General features: G+C 37.5%; 1 protein-coding gene across 1 annotated transcript in view; it reads right to left on the bottom strand.

Moving 5' to 3' along the window:
• Positions 1 to 9,624, bottom strand: part of ZMAT4 (zinc finger matrin-type 4) — a 371,506-nt gene extending 361,882 nt beyond the window's left edge. The window contains exon 1 of the mRNA XM_044659535.1: positions 9,523 to 9,624. Coding sequence (XP_044515470.1) covers positions 9,523 to 9,624 — 102 coding nt within the window. The remainder of the gene's footprint in view (positions 1 to 9,522) is intronic.
• Between the last annotated feature and the right edge of the window lie 7,649 nt (positions 9,625 to 17,273).

Genomic DNA, 17,273 nt, shown 5'->3' with positions numbered 1-17,273 from the left:
AGCTGAGATTGGGTTCTCCTCACAGCCCAATAAAGGCTAGAATAGAGCCCCTGTCAATTGTTCCTTTATATTAAGTAGAAGCTACAGAAGGTCAGTATTCCTTTCTAGGCCAGTCAAAATAGCTGAAGCAAGAAAATTAGGTTTTCAGAAGCCTCTCTGGGCACATGTGCCTATCACTAAATGGATGGAGGTATGATGATAGTTTCTACAGTCTCTGGTACTGAGTTGCACTAATGCAATTTTTCTTTTCCATTCTCAAACTGTGGCCAGTGAAGCCAGCCTCATGAGTAACATTGTTACTTCAAAATTTCATTCTCTAAGATCTTTTGCCATGAGAACTTCTTCATAAATATCTGTATAGTTTCCCAACATTGTTAAGGATCTTCCTTATCTATTACTACAAACATGTCACCTCCAATTTTAAGGCACTTTCCTAATTGCCTATTATCCTTGAGCTCAACTTTACACTAACAGTGTAATACCCCACCCTTCGGTGCTAACTACCTTTTCATATAGGATCAATCTCAAAAATTCAATAAAATAAAATTCAATTTATTCAGCATCTAATTATAAGCCTATCATTATGCTAGATACTATGGGGAGATAGAAAACATATAAAATAATATTCCTGTCATTGAGGAGTTTCAGTTTAGGAGGAGGTAAGAAAATAATTAAATATAAATATATATATAATATATATTATATATATCTATATACATAATATATATCTATATATAATAAATACATATCACATATATAAATACAAGGGCAGAAAACCCTATGTGATATAGGAGACTGCTATTATAAGACAATGAATATGAGGAATTCAAAGAAATATGGAAAGACTTCCATGAAATGATACAGAACAAAAAAAGCAGAACCAAGAAAACATTACACCCAATGATATAATAATGGAAGTGGAAATAATACTGGAAGACATTCGAACTCAGATTAAATGCAATGACTGAACAAGAACCTGTGAAAAACATATTTGCCTTCTCTCTTTAGAAAGATTGTCAACCACAAGTGTGCAATACTGCACAAGCTGTCAGATGTCTTTGCAATGTGTTTTTTTTTTTTGCTTAATTGCCTTTCTTTGTTCCTATGAAGAGTTCATAGGGAAGGCATGGTAGTTATTGGGAAGTGACAGTAGTATAAAAAACTAAAAGCCGAAGTAAAAGCTAAAACCTAAAAGGAAGGGAAGGCAAGAGGAGAAGAAGGGAAGGCAAGGTAAGACAAGAGGAGGCAAGAGAAGGCAAGGGAAGGGAAGAAGGTGGACATGGGATCAGAAGACATGAATTCAAAACCAGAAAACATGAGTTCAAATTAGCTTTTTATGAATTTTATAACTACAGGAAAGTCACCTAATTTCTCTGGACCTCAGTTTCTTCATCCATAAGACAGTGGTAATGATACCTGTACTGACTAGTAAGATTGTTGTGGAAATTATTGTGCAACTCTTAACATTTTATATTAATGTGAGCCTTCTCTCCACTCATACAACCATAAACAAAGTAGTTCACAAACTTATCACCACCCCTAGATGACTGCAATAGGCTTCTAATTGATTTCTCTGTTGCAAGTCTCTTCCACTCTGATTCATCTTTCACTCATCTACAGAGGTAAATTTTCTAAAAAATGGGTTTTATTTTATCAACATTTTGTCTGACAATCAAATGTAAACAATTCTGTTTCCCATTTAAAGCTCTTTATGATTTAGCCCCTTCCTACCTTTCCTGCTTTCTTCCACCTTATCTTACTTCCCTCCATGCACTCTTACAATCCAGGTACACTGGCCTAAATTTAGTTCCTAACACATTATTTCATCTCTCATCTCTATGCCTTTGGAATGGCTCTCATCTTTACTTGGTATATTCTGACACCCCACACACACACACACATAACCCTAGCTCTTAATTTTTCTCTCTTCCTTTAAGACTCAAATCAAAATCTCACCTTCTACATTCCCAACCAGGTTCTAGTGAAAATCCTTTTCAGAATGCCTTCCATTTATTCAGTATCTATTTTGCATAAACCTAGTCTATTGTCATGTTGTCTTATATCTTTCTTGTATATTTCTTGAGGGCAGGAATCTTTTTTTTGTTTGTTTTCTTTTCTTTTAGTTTGGTGGAGAAAGTCTTTCTTTACATCTTCAGCACTTTCCAAGGTGTTGAGCACACTGTTGTAGTTGTTCAATCTTTCAGTCAAGTCCAACTCTTCATGACTCTGTGGACCTTACTGTCCATGAAGTTTTCATGGTACATCCTGGAGTGGTTTGTGATTTCCTTCTCCAGTGGATTAAGGAAAAGAGAGGCTAAGTGATTTGTCCAAAGTCACATAGTTACTAAAAGTCTGAGGCTGGATTTGAACTCAAGTCTTCCCGACTCCAGGCCCAGTATTCTATCCACTGAACCACCTAGCTGCCTCCATATAGTAAGTGCTTAATAAATGTTAACCAAAAAACTGAATTATGATCATATGATAAATTTTAAAAGAATAGTATGGACAGTATGCTATAGATAGAATTGTACTGGGCTAGGAATCAGTGACAGATCTGGAATAAAACTAAAGCTCTCTAACTAACTGCATCCCTTTGGACAAGTTGATCTCTCTGGGACTCAGTTTCCTTATCTCTACATAAAGAAATTGAAGTAGATGATTAAAGCCTCTTGGAACTCTAATAGTCCGTGAATCTATGACCTATTGTTCATAAGACAAATGCAAGTTGATGGAGCCAGAAAAGTGAAATGGATAACATTTGGCTGAGTCTTGAAAAATAGATAGCATTTGAACACTTTGGGAAATTATTCAGATTCAGAGGATGTTAGAGCTGGATGGACTTATAAAAGTCAACCAGTCCAACACTTTCATTTTACAGATGAAGAAGATGATGACCCTCAGAGAGATGCTATAACTTGACCAATTAGTTATTCATAGGGCTAGGATTAGTATACAGATCCTTCAAATTTTATCCAGTTCAATCATATCCATATTTATTCCAGTATGCTTATTCTAACTTCTATATGTTTGTTATCAGACTGTAGGTTCCTTGATGGCAGGAGTTGTCTTTTGTATCCTCCACACAGCACAGTGCCTGACATATAATACTCACTAAAAAAATACTTATTGAGTGATTGGTTGTGCATGCTATTATCATTCCTGGAATACTCTGCCCTCTCTTTCATGGTTATTCCAAATGCTATATATCCTTTAAACTCCTCCACAGCTTTGTGTCCAATGAGAAACCATTCTTGACAATTTCAGTTCTCACCTAATGTCCTACCTCAGAATCCTCTAGCATATATGTCCTACAGCATTTCTTATATTTAATTATATGCAACTGCATGTTGCTATGTAGTTATTTCAAGTCCACAGGTATTGCCTTCACACATAATTTCTGTTTTCTGCATGATGTTGAACACAATCTTGGACACATTGTAGATACTCAACAAGTCTTTTTGTTCAAGTGAACATTTGAAAAAGAAAATTGTTTTCATTTTTTCTGAAAAGCATTTTAGAATTATTCAAAGAAAATAATATATAGAAATCTCTGTATATAGAAATTCTTCCACTAGATGTATACCACATGGAGGTTTATGATTTTAAAAGGTCACATATGCAAATATGTAACCAATTCACGGAATTCATTATTTGCACTAATCAGGTCCTAGTTTACATCAAAATTATTACATTAGTTCTTTAGGTGGCAGCAAAGAACTAGAAAAAAAGTTGACACCCATCAATTAAGGAATGGATAAACAAACTGTGGCATGTAATGTAAGGGAATATTACTATAATATAAGAAAAAATTAATATCAATAGAGAAATATGGTATGACTGATATGAAATGGTTCAAGTTAAATAAAAAATAAAAAGGCAACACACAATAAATACAATGATATGAATGATAAGAATTACAACCCAACAACTGGACATGAATGTTGGAAAATTGTAATAACCAAATTTGACCCCAAAGAAGAGTAAGTATTTTCTCTCCGCTTCTTTACTGAGGTGATTGAATAACACATCTCCCCCATTAGGTATGAAGTACCTTGTAGACAAGACTCTTTTTCCCCTTTTTCTTTCCCCAGTGCTTAAAACAGTGCCTTGCACGCCGTAGGCACTCAAATATTGATTGTATCTAATACTAAAATGTATTGACTGACTAGTTAGTGTTGTTTTCTCCCTCTTTTAATGTTTAACTGTCTAGGATAGCTTTCAGGGAGTGGTTTGGAGAGGAATATATTGGTAATTGTAGGTGAAGTAAAAATAAAAGATGAATAAAAATGTCTACACACTCAAATGTGATAGAGCTCATTCTCACTCTGAGACTGTGATGAGGAACCATGTATACAACAGGGATCCAGTGCCAACAAAGACTGCCATATAATCTCCTTCAGCCTAGTTGATCAATCCCTGCTTAATGTGGGCTAAAAACTCTGAAAGCCATTGTTGCTGTTTCAGTCACCCACAAGGTCTACACTGGCTTGCCAGGGAGGGGTCTGCCCTGTCATGCTAGCCTATGTTCTACTCCCAATCTAGTGTAACAAACCTTTCCTGCTGACCCTCAAGGTGGTCTTGGGATGGAAAATTGTTCATCTCCTCTTTTTGTGGGTTCTTCCACTCCAGAATTCACTTTGAGGTTTTATTTTATTTTAAGTTATTTGATTTTTTTTTTATTTTAAGTTATTTACAGGGAAATTTGGTAGAGATCAGGCAGATCCCTGTCTTTTTCTGCTGTCTTGACTCCACTCCTCTCTGCACTAAAAATGTATTTTTAAAAGGAAAAAAGATTTATTCTTTTTATAGAAGCTTCCCCATTCTATGTCTATGTCTAGATAATGCTAGAACAAACAAATACACGCAAAAAAAAAATCTTTGATTTTTGCCATTTGGAAAACTCCCAGTATGTGAACTAGCTCTAACAATGCAGATAAGAACTTAATTTTTATTGACACATTAAAAAAAAAAAGTTAGGATGCTGCCTGGGGGCCATAGAGTTTATAAGACTTGCCCTAGATCATATAACTAATAAAGTTTAGAAGAAAGATTTTAACTGAGGTCTTCCTCACCCCAATCCATCATGCTACCCACAATGTCAGGCCACTCTGCCTCTATAATGCCAAAATAAAAAATTGAAAAGTTAATCAGTAAACCAGTTTCTGGATCCATACTGTGCCAGGTGCTGAAGAGCCAGTCTGACTGATTTTTCCTCCAACAAACTGAGTGATTGTATGGACGTCATGTAGACACAACTTAGGTTCACAGCTCCATGGGAGAAAAAAGTGATATTTTTGGTCTGGTTGAGTTTTGAGGTGAGACAGAATGTTGCACTGTCTCACCGACAGAGGTATTGAAGCTCTGCCTAGCGCTCCTCCGTGGAATATCATTCAGCTGTTCTCATCTGTGTTTAATGGGAAATTATGTAATGTTTGGGTGATTTGCAGCACTGTTGATTGCAGAGTTTACATGCTTCTAATGATATAACTATTGTCACTGTTTCTGTTTCCTCAACTTCTTCTGTGCTCCAATACATTCAATAAACACTAATACATTTGCCACATAATTCTCTCCTCCTCAGTAACAGTGAAATGCAATGAATATGATAACTGGAAACTGAGGACAATCCAATCCAATGAGCATTTATAAAGCCCCTAATATGGAAATCAGACAACAAGATTTTACATTGTTCTCTGTATGTGTGAGGTTGGGGGTACAAAGAAAAACACCCTCTTTCCTCAAGGATCTTATGTCATGACAGGGTAGACAACACAATTATATAGGACTCTATCCAGAATATATGCAAAATGAATTACAAGGAGGTGTGGGAAAAGGGGTACCCTAGGAGCTAGTTGAAGATGAGGCCGAGAAGGTCAGGAAACCAGGAAGGCTTCGTGAAGAAGGATGGCACTTGAGCTGACTACTGTAGGAAACCAAGTATTCCAGAAAGTGGAGATGAGGAGAGAGTGCATATCAGGCATAGGAAATAGACAAAACAAAGACACAGGGATAGGAGATGGAGCATTATGGGCGCAAAACAATAAATAGACACAGATGGCTGTATACAGAGTTTGACGTGGGGAGTAAAGTATAAGGAAGAATGGGGCCAGGTTGTAAAGAGTTTTACATATCAAATAGAGGGGTTTATATTTAATTGTGGAGGAATGGGGAGTGACTGCAGCGTGTTTGAGGAAACAGTCAAATTTGCCCTTTAGGAAAATAACTTTGACAGCTGTGTGAAGGATAAACTAGAGTGGAGGGCCTCAAGAACCTTACAATAGAAGGCTATCACAATAGACTTGGCAAGAGGTGATGGGAGTCTAAACTTGGATGGTAGCTGAATAAGTGTAGTGGAAAGGCAGACCCAAGAGATGCTACAGAAATAAAAATGAAGAGATTTGGCACCTAATTGACTATGTGGGGTGAGAGAGAGCAAGGGATAAGGACAATGCCAGTCAAAATCAAACCAAATCAAACCAAACCGAACAAAAGAACGTGGACCCTATTCTCCAGGAGTTTACAACTGACAAGGTCTAAAGTCCAAAGGCAATCAGTCTCATAGGAGACTGGAAGCTCCTAAGAGTTAGGAAGAACGGTTAAAGGAACTAAAAGGTTCTTAACTTGAAGAAGGATTAGTGGACACATGGTAGCAGCCTTCAAGTATGTGAAGGGCTGTCACACAGAAGAGGGATTGCACTTAATCTGCCTGGCTCCATAGGGCTTAACTAGGGACAAATGGGTAGAACTTGCAGAAAGAACAATAAGCAAAATCTTCCTACCAAATGAAGTTGTCCAAAATGAGAATGGGCTGACTTAGGATGGGATGTGTTCCCCTTCCCAAGAGGTTTTCAAATGTATTCTGGATAATCACATGCCAAGGATGTTGCTGAGGACATGACTGCTCATCTGTGCATTGGACTAGGTGACTTCTTAGGCCCTTTTAAATCCAAGATTCTGCAATTCCATAATTGAACATCTAACTAATTGGATTTCTTTGAACTTTTTCCCCCCCTCGTTGTCTTCAAATCAAAGACGTGACTTGGCAAGTTCACATGGCAACAACAAAAGAAAATGTGGGAAGGGTCACAAGGGCACTGTTTAAATGTGGCATAGGCGAGATAACACAATACACCCCACAATAAAACACTTCTTAATTTAAACCATGCTGCTCTTCTCCTTTTAGTGCCTGCTTTTTTTGTTTTTGTTTCCTTTTTCTAACACTTGGTTGCCGAGTAACAAAAAAAGTCTTCTGCCATCTCCCCCCCCCCTTCCCAACAAATGTTCATCTTACAAGAAATTTGTGGAATCATTGTTTGAAGAGTAATTTTTTTGTCTTCATCAAAAATATTGGCTCTGGCAAGCCATGGCAAAGATTGTCACATCAGGCATTTGTCAGACTTAACAGACAACACGAAAGTTGCTGGCTCATTCGCCAATCAAAAATAACTCTCGAGCTGTTACACTTGGGATCTCATGTTTCCACTGATAGAGATTCTCTGGAAAACAAAAGGGACTCAGTCTGGACCAACCCTCATCAAAATGCAAAGTAAGCCATGTCCTTGTCACAGGAGACCCCATCTCTCACTGTTTAATGTCCTTTCCTCCACCAGTCACCACCTATGACATCTATCATTATTTTTGCTACCACTTTTCCTAAGTCAAGAAATATCTTCAAATTTTCTTTTACCATCACAACACCTTTGCTGGCACAAATATTCTTTGCATTTTAGCAAACTGCCTCTCTACCTCCGTCTAACTAGTTTTATGGGATAAAAGAACTCTATTTTGGATTTTAAAATGGGAAAGTGCCCAAGAGGTCATCTAGTTCAACATCCTTCACATGGAGAAATTGAATCCCAAAGGCAAGGACGGAAGGATTTAAGTGCTTACTGTCTACCAGGCACTGTGCTAAGTGCTTTTTTTTTTAACCCTTACCTTCCACCTTAGAATTAATACTATGTATTGGTTCTGAGCAGAAGAGCAGTAAGGGTTAAGTGACTTGGCCAGAGTCACATAGCTAGAAAGCCTCTGAGGCCAGATTTGAACCTACAACCTCCCATCTCTAGACCTAACACTCAATCCACTGAGCCATGCAGCTGCCCCTAAATGCTTTTCAAATGTTATCTCTTTTGATATTCACAACAACCCTGGGAAATAGATACGTTATAATTATCCTCATTTTACAGCTAAGAAAATTTAAGGAAACAGAGGTTAAGTGATATGCCCAGAGTCATCCAATTAGGAGTTATCTGGGATTGTATTTGAACTTAGGTCTTCCTGACTCCTTGGTTTAAAAAAATTATTCTTCAAATGATGATTCCAAAAATTTCTTGTAAGACAAACATTTGCTTGAAGGGTAAAACATGGCAGAAGACTTCTTTTTTGGTTACTTGGCAACCAACTGCCCTAGCAGTCTCTCCACTGCCTCAAGAAGTTGAGTTATTATCCATTATCACATAGGTAGTAAACAGAATCTATTTTAATTATCCAGAGAAAGAAGAGAAGGGGAAAAGAAATAAAATATGCTCATTTTCTTCTCATTCCTGACTTTCCATTCTGTCTTCCTTCTTAAGTACCTTCTCTGGTTGTTCATCCATGTCACATCCACAAATGGTGAATTTCCTCTAAAACTCTTTCCTAAGCCAATCTCTTTTTCTCTCTACTATCTCATTTGATCGTCTCATCAGCATAGATTAATTCAACATTCATCTCTATACAGAGAACTCCCAGATGTATATACCTAACCCTAGTCTCTCTGCTCAAGTGTCTATGGTCATATATCTACAAATTTATCTTGGACATCTTAAACTGGATATCTTGCAAGAATTTAAAATTCAATTATCTCCAAAACATAATTCATTTTATTTCTCCCCAATCTGACCCCCATTTCAAACTTCTCTCTTATTGTGAAAGTCTCTAACCTCACAGTAAAACAGGTTAGTGAACTCAGAATTTTCCTACATTCCTCATACCTGCCTCACATATTCAATCTGTTATTAAATTTTATTTCTACTTCATCACATCTTGTGTATATTTCCCCATTATCTTCATTTGCAGAGCCACCACCCTCATCTAGACCCTCATAACCTCTCCCTTGAATTATTACAATAGCTTTCTAGTTGGTCTCCTTGTCTTGTCTCTGCTCAGTCCAATCCATCTTCCATTTAGCTGCTAGGGTAATTGTTCTAAAGTACAGGTTTGACTGCATAATTTTCCTTCTAAATAAGCTCATGATTCCAGGATAAAATACATACTCCTCTGTTTGGGGAAAGGCAAAGGGCCTTTCCTAGGTCTCCAGATAGTCTTTGCTTTCAGTTTCTAAGTGGACATCCATCATGCATCATTGAAGTCATGCCCATAGTTCAGAAGGAAGTGTTCCAAAGACTCCTGCACTCCTTGTACAGAGAGGAGGAAAGAGAGGGAACAGGGGAGAATAAGAAGAAGGAGAGGGGAAGGAGATAGTCAAGGGAAATATCACTCCTTCTTCCAACTTTATGCTATAGATGGAAAACAAGAACTGACCTCATAATGCGCCACACGCTGAGATTCAGAAATCAGCTGAGCACTGCACACCTTGCAGTAACTTTCTGTAAACAAATCCGGGTCCAGGTCAGAGGACTTCATCTGGCTAAAATGAGATCAACAGAAAAAACAGAAATTTAATATATTGTTCTGTTGCTGCTGTAACTCTCAAGTAAAATTTAATAATCAATCAATCAACAAGCATTCATTTAGTATTAAATCTGTGCCAAGAAAGGTGTTAGGTATAGGATATAGAAACACAAAAATGAAATTGTCTTTGATCTCAGAGAGTTTACATTATAGAATATAACTCATACATGTAATTCCTTTAAGGGATCATGGAGACTTTTACAGGGAGACTGAATTTATAAATGAGCGGGATCTCTTTCGCAGATAATATAAATATGGCCCTTTCATATATGCACTACTTAAAAAAGAACAACAACTCCAATTATTAAGACAGAAGAGCAAAGACTAGGCAAATGAGGTTAAGCGACTTGCTCACAGATAGATAACTAGGAAGTATCTGAGGCCAGACTTGAACCCAGGGCCTCTCCAGTCCAGGCCTGGCAATACTGTGCCACCTAGCTCCCCTGCATTGCTATTCTTCAAAAGTATATAGAATGCCATAATTAATAAAATATGCAATCATTCAGGGCAGTTTATTAATTTCAAGGACATATTTTATACATTATGTCATCTCTCCTTTATTCAATATTGATCACATATGATTCAGGGGTTTGTGGTTTTTTCTTTTTTTACATGGAAAAGGAGAACTTATAGTAGATAAGATTAGGGACAACTTCTCTATACCATTATGAAAATATCTTCATAGATTTGAGATAGGGAAAGAACCTCCAAGGTCATCCAGTCACATCCTCATTCTTTAGTAAAGGAAACTGAAGTCCAGAGAGCTTAAGCTAGTGTACCAAGTAACATAGGTGTTAAGTACCAAAGTTGTAATGTGAAATCCTGTATCCTATTTGAGTCGAGAAGTTGGCGGTGATTTCCTTCAACCTCACCATTCTTTACGGGGGAAGTAGGGAAGGAGAAGGAAATAGGTATTTATTCAGTACCTGTTACATACCAGACACTATACTAGGTGCTTTACAAATATTATATCATGTGTTCCTCATGACAATCCTGGAAGGTCGGTATTACTATGATTCCCATTTTACAATTGAGAAACCTAGGGGAAACAGAGGTTAAATAACTTTTCCAGAGTCACACAACTAAGTATCTAAGGCTAGATCTGAACACAGGTCTTTCTTACTCCAAGCTTAGTGCTCCATCGACTATGCCGTCTAGCTGCCTTGTTATGGTTCCAAACTAGGTCATAGAGAATTTTTTTTCTCATGAAAACTCCTAACTATGTGTTCTGTTCCCATAAGAAACGAGAAGTCCGGATAATTCTTCTGCTAAATAAATTGAACTGAAATCTACTGCCTCTAAGCAAAGAAAAATTAAGTCCCTGAGTTCAGTTGCTATACTGAGAGGTTGAAGACTGAATTAGATCTGCCATTCTTCTTTAATATCATGTACCATAGTGTGCTGAGCGTACAGTGTAGTCATATATTAACACTGAACTACAGCAGCTCTTCCCCTTCTTCTTTCTCCCCCCTTTTTCATCTCTTCCCTCCTCTCTGGCTCTCTCTCTGAATCTCTGTATCTGTCTGTCTCTGTGTCTGTCTGTCTACCTCTCCTTCCCCTCCTGTCTTTATTTCACTCCTTCTCCCCTACCTACTTAGTTGCAAAAACCCAAGGGTGTTTTTTTTTTGTTTTTGTTTTTGGGTTGTTTTTTTTGCTCAGTCGCAAAAACCCAAGTCAATATAATCTCAACTTTGAAAGAAAAATGTTACTGGACTACAAGCTCATTATGAAACAAGAATATGACATGAGAGTCAAGTATGCTTATGCTGCACTAAAAACAAAGAAGTATCCATATAAACAGAAGTTTTAGCCCCAGTGGCCTCTGCCCTGGTCAGAACATATTTGGAGTTTTGTTCATTTCTTGGTTCCAAATTTTAGAAAGGAAAAAACCAATATACATTCAAAGGAGGAGGAACAGGAAGTTGTGGGAGACTCAAAACTCATATTATATTAGGAAACTGGACATGTTTTTCAAGGAGAAGACTTGGAGAGGTTAGGGGAAAACAACAGTAGTCTTAGAGGATTGATAGGCACATAGTAAGATCTTAATAAATTATTTTCATTCACTCATTTAAATAATTAAAAGACTATAATGTGGAAGAGAGATTAGACTTAATCTGCATGGTCCCAGAGGGCAGAAGTAGGAGCAATGACTGGAAGTGACAAAGAGGATAATTTAGGCTTCATGTAGGAAAAATATTTTAACAAGTAGAGCTACCCTAAGGTGGAATGGGCTGCTGACGAACATACTAGGCTCCCTTCCACCAAAGGTCTTTAAGCAGAGCCTAGGTCTTTGTTGATAAACCTAAGACATGCATGCTGGAGTATGCAGGAGGGAGTTAGCTGCTCCCTTCCCTGTCTCCACATGTGACTGAGGACATTTCTCATATGACCTGCCCCTCTGCCCATCAGCCCAATGGGAGCACTTTATCCCTCCATTGTCTGGGGCAAGGGGGCAGAAGGGTGCACTTTAACCACTCAATCTCTAAAAGGTTCACCATTCCTGGGCTAGGTGAATAATTGTCCGGGATCTTTAGGAGACAATTCCTTATGAGGTATGAACTGACTTGGTTAATCTCAAGGATTCATATCCTGTTTCTGATCCTTATACCTGGGTAACCTTAGGAGAACTTCAGCCTAACTTTCCTGGATCTTGATTTGTTCGTCCATGTAACGATAGGTTTGGATAAATTGACCTCTAAAGTTTATTCTAGCTCTAAATATCTGAGACTGAGTTACTGATGAATCTAACCAAGATGGAAATCATGGTCAAATGCTTTTGGCTAAACCTGACTGTGTAATGCAATTGTAACAGAAAGCACCTAAAGGGGAGATTATGTTGCTATATACTTATTTCCCTTCCTGGACATCCTCATTTTGAATCTCATCCCATTTTCCCTGAAACTTTATCATATTTCTCTGCTTCTCTTTTGTTGTTCTGACCCATCCTATCAGTTGATCTAATGTACTTCCATTTTCCCCCTACAACCAGCTCCTTCTTACCACACAACCAGCCGTTTTCCAATTTTCCAAACTCCTATAAATGACTATATAAACCACTTCATTGGTGTTGCATTGGAGGCAGGGGAATTGGAGAGTTGTAGAGCACAAAGTATCTACAACCAAAGAATCTCAGAAAAGACCTTATAGGTCATCTAATCAACCTACCACTCAATTCACAGATTGATCCCTCATTGTCCTTCACTAGTTATCATTATGTCTCTCCTTGAGCTCCTCCAATAATGAGCAAAGACTGCTTCAGTGGCAGCATATTCCATATCTGGACAGTTCTAAGCATTGGCAAGTGCTTCCTTACAGACAGGTCGATGGAAGCTTAAAATAACTTACCCTTCATTCCGCCCTCAAGTATGTCATAGAATATATGCACCACCCCTCCCACCCATCCCCATGATAATGGATCTCGTCAACCAGTAAGTCAATTAGTCAACAAGCATTCACTAAATGATTATTATCTACCGGGCTCTATGGTATAACATTGGAAATACAAAAGGATGAAACCTGTCTCTGACCTCAAAGAGGTCACATTCTAATTAGGGACACATGTAAATAACTAGGTACGTGTGAGGCATAAACCAAAAAGATTAAAGGTAATCTCAGAGTGGAAAGGTACAGCAGTTAGAGGGAATGGAAAAGAACTCTTGAAAAAAAGGTGAGATTTGAGCAGGGTCATTCGTTAAACCAGAGGCAGAGGTGAAGAAGAAGAGTATTCCTGGTATAAGAAACAGTCCATGAAAAGGCAGGAAGACAGGAGGAGTGTGATGTGTGAAGAATCAAAAATAGGTAAAGTAGCTGGATTTAACAATAGATTTAGATATGTAGATTAGAGACTCAAGAAAGGCACAGATGTTAGTCTGAGTGACCAGGAAATTGCCCTAAATGATAACAGAGAAGAGGGTAGGTTTGAGGGGAAAGATATAGAATTCTAAGACATGTTGAATTTAAGATGCCCACAAAGACTCCTCCATTCCTAGCAATATCTCAGGGATCTTTATAGGAAATAGTTTTGAGATAGACACTCTTACCGTCTTGAGCTGCCCTTTTTGGACATGCTCCAGCTGGTCCATCCATGCCCTTTCAATATGATGCACAGAATTCAACCTGGCAATCTACATGTGTTCTGACTAGAATAAAGTATAGTAGCATTTTAATATGCCTTCTTTTAGACATTATACTTCATTTAATTCAGCTTAAGATAACATTTGCTCTTTTGGCAGTTAATTTGCATTGTTGACTCATAGCATACTTGCAGCCCACTAAAACCCTAAGTATTTTTTCTTGTAAATAGCTATCTAGTTACATCTCCCTCCTATGATTTTTTTAAACTCTTACCTTCTGTCTTAGTATTAATTTTAAGACAGAAGAATGGCTAGGGCTAGGCAATTGGGGTTAAGGAACTTTCCCAGGGTCATATAACTAGGAAGTGTCTGAGGCCAGATCTGAATCCAGGTCCTCTAAATTCTATGCACTGTGCTACCCAGCTGCCCATTCTATGCTTTTGTAGATGATTTTTTAACCCACTTTCACATTTATCCCTAGCAATGTCATTTTATCAGATTTGGATTTCTGAAGATGACTGAATCTTTTTTATGTCAACCAATGAGTTAGCTCTTTTTCTCTCTCCCAATTTCATGTAAAACAACAAGACTGATACACATGCCATCTCCAGTAAATACCCTGACCAGAAAGTGTTCTCGCTACAGGTTACTATGCCATTAATCTATGCTTCTTGTGAATTGTCACTGAGCCAGATTTGAATCCATTTGTTATCCATAAGGATAGCATAAGATACTTTAACAAATGCCTACTAAAATCCACTGTATAGCATGTCACCCAGATTTCACTGATTGGCCAATATAGTGATCATTTCTCCCTCCCCCCCTCCTTCCTTCCTTCCTTTTGTTCTTTCTTTTTCTTTCTTTCTTCCATTCTTCCTTTTTTAAAAAGGAAACGATCTTTCCTCAGGACATGACTTTTTCTGAGCATAAAGGTTTTCTGATGCTCACTACATGTCTTTTAAATGTTTCACTAGTGACTGACTTAAATAGTTTTGCCATGAGATGACAAGTATAATTTGCAAAATCTACTTTCTTTGATAGTAATTACAAATACATTTGTCCAATCATTTGTCAACTTTTCCATTCTCCATAAAGATAATTTTCTGGCATTCACCTATCATCATTGGTTTGTTTGTGTGCCCTGGGGGATGGTTTCTAATCTACCCTGGCCAGAAGAATTGAACAAATTTAGAAATGCTAGGTATTCTCTTACTATATCCAGATTCAATTAATCCTTAACTAGGTTTATTCTGTCCTTTCAATTCTAAAGATAGTTCTTGAAAGAAAAGTCAAAAGTAAAAAAGAAATAGAGTAGTTATTCTTTCCCTAGGACATCTGTTATTATCTTAACTCTCCTAAGAAATAGGTTTTTTCTTTCTTTATTCTTATTCTTGCACGGATATAATTAGAAAAGTCCTATTTGTTATCCATAGAATTTTTCAAAAGCCCAACTTTATTAAGCATGTTGACACTATTCTTATAGGTCCATGCAACTCTTCTGTTCTTCAGTTGTATGCTCCTGCTTACATCTTCTTCATGTGTCTATTATAAATTTAAACTCAACACTCTTTAGGAATTCCCATTGTCTTTTTCATCAGCACTCATCAATGCATCAATCAATTGATGGTCAACATTTATTTATTGAGAGACATTATGTGCCCAGCACTATGTTGAGTTAGAGGTACAAAGAAGGGTAAAAAGCAGTCTCTGCCTGCTCTCAAGGAGCTTGTGATCTAAATGGGGTATGGGGAGGGATGATGTGCAAGCAAGTAGGCACAATCTTTACAGTATAAATTCAGGGAGTCTTAGAAGAAAGCTAAGCTCACAGCTAGGTAACTCAGTACATAGAGAGCCAGAAGTAAAGACAGGAAGTCCTGGGTTTAAATCTGGCCTCAGACACATCCTAGCTGTGAGATCCTGGGCAAGTCACTTTGCTACAATTGCCTGGTCTTTACCATTCTTCTGTCTTGGAATGGTACTTAGAATTAATTCTGATAGAAGGTAAGGATTCTTTCTTTAAAAACTAAGTAGAACTAGGAAAGTCTCCTTATAGAAAGTGGGACTTGAGCTGACACTTAAAGGAAGCTAGGGAAGTTAGGAAGCCAAATGAAGGTGGAAAACATCCTAGGCATGGGCAATAACTAGTGAAAGCTATCAGAGCTGAGAGACAATTGTCATGTTTGAGGAATAGCAAATATTTATTAAGTGCTTACTACATACCAAATGCTTTCTAGAAATATAAAAAAGGATAAAAAAAACACTTGGTTTTTCCCCCAAACAGTTCATATTATAAAGGGGGAGGTACCATGTAAACAGATAAGTGTATTTACAGTATAAATGGAAGATAATGGGGGTGGGGAGAGGGACCCAGAAAAGTCACCTGTAGAAATGGAGCTTACTCTTTTTTTTTTTTTTAAACCATTAGAATCAATTCAAAATATTGGTTCCATGGCTCAGAGCGGTAAGGACTAGACAAATGAGGTTAAGAGGTTTGCCCAGGGTTAAATAACTAGAAAGCATCTGAGGCTAGATTTGAACCCAGGAACTCCTATCTCTAGGCCTGGCTCTCTATCCACTTAGCCATCCCTTTGAGCTTACTCTCGAAGGAAGCCAAGAACTAAGAGGCAGAGATAAGGAGGGCAAATATTACAGTCATGGGGGATAGTCAGTTCAGCAGAAAAGCTGGGAGATGGTATTAAATGGGCAAGGAATAACAAGTAGGTCATTGTAGCTTTTTGTAGAGTATGTAGAGGGGAGAAAAAAGACAGAAGTCTGAAAAAGTAGGGAAGGGCCAAGTTTTGAAAAGCTTCCCTGATCTCAATTTTTAGAGATCCCATCACCATCAACTAAAATCCCTTTGAGTTTACTCTTTTTATTTTGGGTATTTACTTAAACACTCACATGTTGTTTATCCCCCACAGAATGGAAGTTCTTTAACAGCAGGACTTGTCATTTTAAATTAGTATTTCTTTTTTTTTTTAGTGCCTCCAATCTCTCTCAAGCTCTCTTTCTTTTTAGTATCTGCAACAATGAAATTAGATCTATATTTTGTCTTAAATTTTTTTAATGTGTGTGCTTAAAGTCTAAGTCCAACCTTATCTCTTCTAGTCCCTTCCAGCAATTATGAACTCTAATATGATATGGTCACTCTCTCCCAAAGCTCCTTTAACTTCCAATTCCCCAGACTCTTGTTCTAAATTCAAAAGTAGATCAAGCAATGAGGGTCTGCCACTCTGGGCCTAAGAGATTAAACTGTCAGAGAGGTAAATTAAGAATTTTTTAAATGCTCTTTAGCAGAATGTGACTTTATAAGATGTCTGGGCAAAAGAAGTCCTCCACAGGCTCAAAAAAATATTTAGATGCCTCATTTTGGAAATGAAGGAAACTGAGACCAGAAAAGATAAAGTGACTTACCTATTTCTACTATAGTTTTTTCTACTTTTGTTGTAACTTAAGTCATTTTTAGTCATTTGGCTTTTTGTGACTCAGTTTAGGGTTTTCTTAGCAAAGATACTAGAGTAGTTT

This window comes from Gracilinanus agilis, chromosome 2, assembly GCF_016433145.1.
Source record: "Gracilinanus agilis isolate LMUSP501 chromosome 2, AgileGrace, whole genome shotgun sequence".
NCBI lineage: Eukaryota > Metazoa > Chordata > Mammalia > Didelphimorphia > Didelphidae > Gracilinanus > Gracilinanus agilis.
The sequence above is the reverse complement of the archived record's forward strand: the minus strand, read 5'-3'. Positions and strand labels throughout refer to the sequence as shown.